The sequence below is a fragment of the Sceloporus occidentalis genome, unplaced genomic scaffold (assembly GCF_023333645.1).
Source record: "Sceloporus occidentalis isolate IW3139 unplaced genomic scaffold, rSceOcc1.0.p SCAF_20, whole genome shotgun sequence".
NCBI classification, from domain to species: domain Eukaryota; kingdom Metazoa; phylum Chordata; class Lepidosauria; order Squamata; family Phrynosomatidae; genus Sceloporus; species Sceloporus occidentalis.
The window spans coordinates 9,757,937-9,767,562 of record NW_028317000.1 but is presented as its reverse complement, the minus strand read 5'-3'; the positions used below and the strand labels follow the sequence as shown (position 1 = coordinate 9,767,562).

The 9,626-nt window shown below is 43.6% G+C and overlaps 1 protein-coding gene across 2 annotated transcripts in view; it reads right to left on the bottom strand.

Annotated features, from left to right (window-relative positions):
- Positions 1-9,626, bottom strand: part of LOC149301929 (potassium/sodium hyperpolarization-activated cyclic nucleotide-gated channel 3-like) — a 36,332-nt gene that overhangs the window by 7,325 nt on the left and 19,381 nt on the right. For both annotated transcript variants that reach the window (XM_089482925.1, XM_089482924.1), the window contains 4 exons: positions 7,221-7,439; positions 5,450-5,596; positions 3,063-3,303; positions 462-626 (listed from right to left, as the gene is read on the bottom strand). In XM_089482925.1, the coding sequence (XP_089339051.1) occupies positions 462-626; positions 3,063-3,303; positions 5,450-5,596; positions 7,221-7,439 (772 nt within the window). The remainder of the gene's footprint in view (positions 1-461; positions 627-3,062; positions 3,304-5,449; positions 5,597-7,220; positions 7,440-9,626) is intronic.

Here is a 9,626-nt window from a genome sequence, read left to right as displayed (position 1 = left end):
AACTCTATGGTTTTGCTTGGGTAGGTACCGGTAACTACATTGGGTCAATTTTCCAGTCCTGACCTTCTCCTATGGACTGGCTCCCCACAATTGTGCACCTAAATACTTCTGTTCTCATCCATGTTCTTCCCAAATGATGGCCAGAAGTGACATCATGTCACTTCCAGTTGACATTTGGAGAAGGACATGGGTGAAAAGAGAGTCATTTAGGGATGGAGTTCTATAGGGTTCTAAAGGAAGACTTTGGCGGGAGGGTTGTTACATATTGAGGGGCTTTGGAGCCACAAAATTGCAGTCTGGAGGCTGCATGAATCCCATATTTTCTCCAGCCCTACTTTACTCAGTGAATTGGTGTGCCACTTGATGTCACATTCCCTTGATGTCATGTTCCCTTGATGCCACACTGCCTTAATACCCTACTTCTTCCTTGCTCATAAGTGGGCTCTGGCTCCACTCCTCACCTATGCGGTCAAGGCGGTCCATAGCTACAGTTTCAAAGGCCCGACGCATCATGGGATACTCTTCCAAGACTTCATTGAAGTTGTCCACTGAAAGCGAATAGAGGCGACAGTAGGTATCAGCACGTACACTGGCAGTTCGCCGACCACGAGTGAGGAGGCAGATCTCTACAGGGGCAAATGGGGAGAAAAACATCAGGACCAATCTCTTGGCACATTCTCACATGCAGGGCAAGGCTGGGAGAAAAGTCTCTGGAAAATACAATCACCCAAAAGCTACTTCTTGTTTTACATACCTTTTGAGTCATTGCTGAGTTTTGGTGGCCCTAACTGTAGTGCCACCATAGCATAATGGTTTGAGTGTTGAACTACAAATTTGGAGACTAGGGTTCAATTCCCAACTTGGCCGTGAAACCCACTGGCTGACCTTGGGCAATTCACATGCTCTCAGCCTCCAGGGAAGGCAACAGCAAGCCTTCTCCAAACAAACTTTGCCAAGAAACCCCATGATAGGGTCTCCTTAGGGTCACCATATGTCAGAAATGACTTGAAGGTACACAACAACAACTGCCTATCATGGGATTGCCCTTGCCTTCCTTTGAGACAAAGAATGACTTGCCCAATGTTACCCAGTGTCAGAACTAGTGGTAACTCTCCACAGACTGTCAATTAGGCCTCTGAGAATTAGCAGAAAGCTTTACTGAGAAGCCAGAAAAGTCCACCTAGTAAGGCATCTTTAGAAAGAATTGAAAACCCAGCACACATACATCAAATAAAAGCAGGTGAAAGCCTCACCTTCACCCCTCAAAATTGGCAAGCAAAACACACCCAGCTCAAAACAATTACTTCTTCAGATGTTTTCCTTTTTTCCCACCTGAATTTGAGCCTTGTTGTGCTAACCACTGACCTTCAAATGCTTGGCAAGGTGGCAAAAGGAAAAAAATCCTCCCCCACATTCCTTTACCAGGCATTCACCAGGCCCAATTAATACAAAGACCTGTCTCCAACTTAACATATTTTTAAACATATGAAATATCACACATTTTAATAGGCATTTATTAACCATACTTAGCCCATGTAACATGCTAAAATATCTGTTGTAATTTCTGTATTAATTCCATCATTAATCTAATTTATAAGGGGTAGCAAATGGGAACAGCAAGGACCAGTGGTGTCACTAGCAGGTACAGACCACACTGGGTGTCACCACAAAGGTGAGCAAGAAAGGGTGTCACCCAATGGGGGTTATACCTTTCTTGCTCGCATTTGTAGTGTCATCCAGTGTGGTCTCTAGTGACACCACTGGTCCTTGCTGTCCCCATTTGCTGCTCCTTATAAATTAGATTAGTGTGGCTGCTGGGCAAGCGAGAAAGGGTGTTGTATCCCTTTCTTGCTTGCTCACCAGCCAGTTCTTTCCATTTGGGCTTTGGTGTGGGTGCAGCTATGTCAGAGCCCAAACAGACCTCTGGGGGCTTGCGCGCAATGATGACATCTGCGTAGTGCAGTGCAGTGCTGTTTCAGCACTGTGTCGTGCAGATATCATCATCGTGTGCCCCGTATGAATGGGCGTATGCAATGATGGCAGACAGGGTGTGCGGTAGGGTTGCTAAGGCTCAGCCCCCAGGCACCCCTAGTTTGGGCCCAGGCCGGCACAAAGCGCCTGTCTGTCGAGCCCCTTTGTTTTACTACTCTTGAACCTGTTTTGGTGAGGTAGCCCTGATCAGGACCTGATCTGTTACAGGGGGCTGTAACAGAAAAGGTTAGGGTTTCTCCAAGTTGGCTAATAACTCCATCATATCAGTGTGTTTGTGTATGTATGTATGATCACATTTCGGCTACATAAGAAACAGCTTTTACAAACTGAACATTGAAAATACAGGGTGTATTTGTTATATGTAAGGATCAAGCAAGGATCTAAACACTCTTCAGATTTAAAGAACATTTTGATCTTGTGTTGGTGCAGGGGTGTCATTAGGGTTGAGTGGAGATATGGACCACACCTGGTGAGACCACTGCCCCCCAAATATTTGCCTTTTGGCAGAAATGAACTGTGGTGTTTGCCTGAATCCCTTTAAAACTCTGGAGCTCAGCAGAAGAGAACGCGTGAGTGGGGCTGAGAAAGGAGAGGCCTCAAGTGTTGTTGTTTTTTTAATTACTCTTTTAAATTTTTCTTTAAAAACATCACATCTTACCAAATTTTAACTTTGACCACATGGAACTATGTAAATATAAATACATTTAGGCTGTGCATATGACATTGTAATTTAAAGGTATACTTTTAATTTTGCTAGTTGTTTATGTCCCAACAATTGCTATTACATTCAGTGATATACGGAAATTATGATTTACACGTAACATTAGTACAGAATTATTTTATTAAAGATTCTGTATGGTGTGGTATGGGAGGAGGTCAATTGGGGGGATGACACCATGAGTCACCATACCAGGTAACACCAATCCTAGTGACGTCAGGTATTGGTGGATTCTGAGTTTCATAAAGACCTTTGAAATGTATAAAACCACAGTGAAATCCTGCAACACCACCAATTTGTCCCCTCTCACACAGAATTGGTGCTAAATTTTGTTTCTGTTCTAAAAACCTACCTCCAAAGTAGGAGCCATCCGAGAGCTTCATTTCCTTGGAGCCACGAGTCAGGATACTGACCACACCATGTTGGATGAAGAACATCTTCTTCCCCACAGTGCCCTCTCGGATGATAAAGTCCCCTGGCTGGAAGACTTCAAAGCGCAGCTTGGTCAACATGGCCGTCACAAAGTTGGGGTCAGCATTGGCAAAAAGTGGCATATTGGCCACTAAATTGCGGCAATTGAAGTTGATGATCTCCTATGATAGGGATGCAAAGGGCAGGGAAGGAAACCAGAAACCTTCAGCCAAGTAGTTGACATGAGCAGATGCTGTCTCTCTCTGTATGAAACACACAGAGAGAAACAGAAGGTTTATACGCCATAAGTTTCTGTACTTATAAGCATGCACTGACTGACTTGTATGCTAGTGGGAAGATGAAGTCCCCTATACTTCAGAGGTTTTAAGTTTAGTACAAGGTTGGGCCACATATAGCCCTCTTGCCACATGTGTGGCCCCACCTTTTTTTCAGCCCCTGGACCCCACCAATCATTGTGGCTCACTTCAAAGCAAAGAGAAACATGCTTTTAGAAATCTCTGGAAGTTATTATTCTCCTCTAAAGCAATGTGCTTGTCTATGACCATAATGAAGATGAACTGAACTGAATTGAACTCCTGTAAAGCAAAGTTCAGGGCTTTACTTAAGTGCAGGGGTAAGAATCATGCTGTCTTCCAGATGTAGCTGGACTGCAGCTCTCAGTATGTTTCCCAGGCTAAGGATGATGGGAAGAAGGGCAAATCTCAGGGCCTCTGGAACCCTGGACAATAAAAAAGCAAACCATACACTACAAAATGAACTGTGGTATGTCAACAGCCCTGAGACTGGATATAATGTCTGTTACTATAAATTTAGGGAAGGGATTCCCAGTCATGAATCTTGTCTTGGGGGGTCCAGTGCTGGCTCTCACTAGCCATATATTCTTCTACCCCAGCAACATCTGGAGGTCCACATTAGTCCCACCCCCTGCCTTTCCCAAGGGACTGAGCTTTATAATTCGATATAACTTCCTGGTCATTTACAGCCAACAGTGGGTCTCTTGTGACCCCTCCAAAACTGACTGCAAAACCTGCCAAAGTTGCCCACTTTAGTTCTGGAGTCCCTGAGGAAGAAGGTGAACTCTGAATGATGTCATATTCAGATTTTCAATGCACCATCTTCCAGAAGTAAAGCACACTAACAGGCTGCAATCCTGTATAGTGTAGTCGTTCTGCATTCAGACCTATAGGCTGAGCCTTATAATTCCCACCCCCAGATTTATTGTATAGCGTCTGAAGTCCACGAGATATTTCAGTGCTGTTGTAATTATTTTGCATCTGGCCACATGTATGTGTGTCTGTGTATGTAACTAGTAGGATGCCAGTTGCAGATGGTGATTAGATTACTATATCTTGTAGTAACCATAAAGTGATCTTATTGATCATGGGGTTTTCTTGGCACAATTTGTTCAGAGGAGATTTGGCATTACTCTCTTAGCTTTAGAAGTATGACTTGTCCAAGGTTTATGTCCAAGCAGAGATTCAAACCCTTTTCTCAGAGTCCTAATCTATGATTCAAATCACACTGGCTCTATTTGCCACTACTATTTGTCTGTTCAGTTGGTTTTTGCCAGTGTGCGTGTGTATATGCATGAGCCTTCAAGTCTCCTGTTGACTTTTGGTGAGCCCTATACATTTAATAAAATTTTCTCAAGAGGTGGTTTTATCAGTTCCTTCCTTTGAAATACTGCCTACAGAACCTGGCATTTAGTGGTGGTCTCCCATCCAAGTACTAAACCTGACCCTTCTTAGTTTCCAAGATCCAACAGGATCTGGTGCCTTTATAGTATAGTTGTCAGCTGCCTTTGAGTTGCCTTCAACTCATGGGAATCCCGTGAAATGAGACTCTCCAAACCCCCCCCCCCCCCAATCTTCTATCTTTCTGCTCAGTTCCTGTAGGTTCAGGCCCATAGTCTCCCTGATTGAGTCTATCCATTTGGCATGCAGTCTTTCTCTCTTTCTACTGCCCTCTATCTTCCCCAGCATCACTGACTTTTCTATTGAGTCGTGCCTTCTCATTATGTGCCCAAGGTATGACAGCCTCAGTTTAGTCATCTTGGCTCAGAGGGAGAGTTCAGGCTTGATTTGTTCTAGGATCCATTTGTTTGTCTTTTTGGCCATCCAGTTAGTACCCATACCCAAATACCCAACAGCACCACACAGAATATATTTTGCATGTGCTTCTGGATTCTTCTTTCTCTATTACTTCAAAGAGCCCAGGGTTTAGCTTTTGCTCAAACTCCACACGCATATTATCTATGTTTCCTCCACCCTTCCGCCTGAAGAGATGGAGCCCTCCCCAGACTTATACCTCTTTGAGGGGTTCACTCAACTCCCCCAGGATGTTCTCCTCATCAAACATCTTCCCCTGGTACCGGTGTTCATAGTACTCATGGATCCGTTGGCGTGTGTCTCCTGGTAATTTGTGGAAGGACATGTATTGTTCCACTTGCTTGTACTAGAAAGGGAGATAAGAGGCAGCATTTAGTGGCATGGGGTTGGCCAGACAACAACTCTTCTTTTCATCCAGTGCTTGGGTGGGTCTCTGCTACTGTTTTAGCTTATCTCTGCCTCCTTCCTATCTTCTCTTTTCTACAAACGTGTGTAAGGAGCTATAAGAACAAGTCTGTAGCCACATAAGAGACCTGTGATCTAAGGCGGAGGTGGGCAAAATGTAGCCTGTACACCACACATAGCCCCCAGGAATATTGTTTTTCTAAAAACATTTTGGAGGGGAAAATCCCCCAAATGTCTTCTAAGGGAAATGAGAGGCCACATTTTGCCATTTTAGGCCCAAGAGAGGCCTTTATTTAAAACAAGAAACAAAGAAGTGACCCTTGGGTCTCTTCCTGTTGGTACCTTTCCTAGGTCTAAAATAGACGTGAGAAACCAAAATGTGATGAAATGTCCCCAAATCTTTTAGAGGAAGATTAGGGGCAAATATTAGATTCCCCCCCCCCCATGTGTTTGCCCCCTTCAGGTCACCTGGAGACTGATGCAGCACCCTAGTCTCTGGCAGTTGCCCACTCCATTTTAGAATCTGGTGGCTAACTGTGGCCCATACAGACGGGCCAAAATAAAGCTGCTTCGGGTCACTTTGGAGGTATGCTGTTTAAATGACACATATCTTAAGAGACCAGAAGCTGCGGCAAAGCCAAGTGTGGCTTTGGCACCGCGTCTGGACTCTTAGGACGCATACATCATTTAAACAGTATACCTCCAAAGTGACCCAAAGCAGCTTTATTTTGGCCTGTCTATATGGGGCCAGTGACGGGGGACAATTTTTGCTGCCATTCCACGTCCATCCATGTTATGACATTATATTTTTTACCAAAATTGTGACCTGGAAGCAACCAGAAATCACTTCTGGTTTGTGGTCCTCTTTCCAGCTAATTTCTAGCCATTTCATACCCTCCAACAGTCTTGATTTGGAAGGGATAGTCCCAATTCATCTGCCGCTGTCCCACTTTTTAAGCTGTTTTTAAAATGTCCCAATTACCTCTCCTCCCACTTTCCCTCTTCATCCTCAGCTTGCTTCAGGTGCTGCAAGCAGAGTTCAAAGTGCAAAAGTAATTTGCACTTCATTAACTCAGTAGACAGAGAGATGGCTTTGGTTTTTTTTAAAATTGGTATTTGTTGCTATAAGTCACCTGTGGAGATCGAGGTCTTAGAAAACAAGGTATTAAAGGAATTAAATTAGATTAAATTACACACTTTATTCCAATGTAATACCCTCACAAACAGTGGCTCATAATAAAGTTAAATTATTACTGTGCTAGAACTTTTAAAAACCAATTTTAAAAGTCCAGAAAAAGTCATCTGCCCCAAACTAAAATTCCCAGGAATTTTTTAATTATTGGTATGTGACCTAACTGCACTGTACAAATACTCCATTGTTGGAAAAGGTGAGATGGTGGTGGCCTCTGGTCCAGCATGGCAATTCCTACATTCTTATATGCATAAAAACTGACTGCTGCAGAAGATCTATCAAGAGATCAGCTTGTCCTGTCAAAGCACAGCACTTTGGAAAATGCTAGCTCTTCTGCATTGAGAACAGATGAACCCTGTGGCTCCTCTCTCACCTTCTCCTGGTACTGTCGTCGAGAGGAGTCCAGTGACTGAATAAGTGCAGTGGCGTGGCCGATGAACATGGCGTAACAGGTGGCACCCACAATCATACTCAGCATTGTCAGCCAAACATCAGTCATGCCTTCAGGTGCCTGCTGACCATACCCAATGCATAGCATATGGCTCATGGCCTTGAACAAGGCATGGGAGTACTGTTTTCCCCAAGAGTCATTCTATAGGGAAGAGAAAAAAGTTAGCTTCAGAAAGACAAGTCATGTGGACATGCTGTCCATACATTCGCTTAAGCTAAAATTGGCATGTGTCACCTAAGATGGCTAGAAGTTATCTTCACATGACTAAGTGGGAAAACTTTTGAAATGTAAAATAGTTTATTTTCCTTCTTTTAGGCCATATATATCATGCGTTCGAGTGGCACTCTTGTCATAATCCCTCTGGGCTAGCAACATCTGTAAACTTATTTTTAAAAGCAAATTCAGTAGGGGGAAGCATTATCTGGTCAGAATAACCTTCCATCAATTTTATTGGATGACCATGAATTCTAGTATTATAAGAGATGGAGAAAAATGTTGGACTGGATGGCCCCTGTGGTCTCTTCCAACTCTATTATTCTATTATTTCCTCCATCTGTACATAATTTGATAAGCCAGAGCTTGAAAGAGTTACTTTTTGGAGTGCAACTCCCAGAATCCCCCATTAACACAGTGCTAACTGGAGGAATTCTAGGAGATGTCATCCAAAAATAGTAACTTTACAAAGATCTGTTACTGCAATCTTAAAGTATGTTTACTTCTGATTCAGTCCATCTACTACTCAGTGCAAGAATTTTGCAGCTACATTTTCTCTGACACACAGCTGTCCTGCTACTATACTTCCAGCAAAGGAGAGCCTACCTCCTAAGTGGGCAATTCCACTGCTCAACTGTGTTAGAAAGATGTGTCCTCCCAATGCTCAGCTGGAATATGCTTCACTGCAATTCCCCACAACTGCTGCTAGTCAGTCAGTCAGTCAGTCAGTCAGTCAGTCAGTCAGTCAGTAAATCAATCAATCAATCAATCAATCAATCAATCAATCAATCAATCTTTATTTACAGCCAACAGACCTGGCAAGACATGTTATAACTTAAAATCATATAAAATAGAAAGATTACATTTTTTTATTTATTATGGTATTTATACCCTACCCTTCAGCCTTAAAGGCTATCATTTATAACTTATATAACTTAAACCTGTATAAAATAAAAAGGTTTCATAAAAATACAGGAAGTTTACATAAAATTAAATTTATCAAATTGGGTAACAACACTGGAGATTCAAAGGTATAGCCATGTTAGTCTGTAGAATCAGTATGTAGAGAGATCTTGTAGCACCTTTGAGACTAACCGAAGAAAAGACGTTGGCAGCATGAGCTTTTGTAGACTACAGTCTTCTTCATCTGAGGAAACAGATTGTAGTCTATGAAATGCATCTGAGGAAGCAGACCGTAGGCTACAAAAGCACATGCTGCCAACTTCTTTCTTTGTTAGTTTCAAAGGTGCTACAAGATCTCTCTACATACTAACACTGGAGATTATTTTTGGTTATTTTGGCGCATTACAACGCGCCGAAGGGGCGTGCTGGGTTAGGAAGGGGCGTAGTAGGGTTGAGAAGGGGCGTCACTTCCGGATGCCCTTCAACCCTAGTACGGACCGAGTCCGTACAAAATGACAGTGCCCGTCTACACGGGGGCTGCCATTTTGATGTCGCGGACGCATAGCGTCCGGATGTCACACGGCAGAAGTGATGCTGTGAGTGCGCGACTAGTGCCTCACGGCACCACTTCCAGGGCGCAAAAAGAAGCGCCTATTTCGGTGCTTCTTTTCGGCTGCGGTTCCCGGACGCAGCAGGCGGCGTCGGCAGAGCGCCTTTCTTGGGCGCTCTGTAACGCACCATAATTATAGATCTAGGATATGTTGCCATTAGTCTGACCGCTTTTTGATAATTGGATTTCTTTAACGTTAACAGCTAAAGACAAGAACTTTGGAACATATGGCCCACTGGGAGCCCCCAGGATATTCCAAGGGGGAGACAGGTGAAAAATCGCATAAATGGGGGCCACAGCACAAAACTAGGGGGCCACAGAGGGAAGTGAGAAGTGATGAAAATGGAGAAGTGACCGAGAAAAGAAAACAGTTAAGAAAACAGAAAACGGAGAAGTGAAGAAAACGGAGAAGTAGAGTGAATAGAGAAGTGACTGTGCTTCCTAGTGGATGGATCGCCAGGTGCATTCTGTGGCAACATCACTTCTGCTTCTTTCTCCCTCCCACTCCTGCACTCCACTGCTGTCCACGTCTCGCTTCTCTGCAGCAGTGTTAGTGTACGAGATGCTATTTTTTCATGTAAGTATTACTGCGAAAGGAGGTA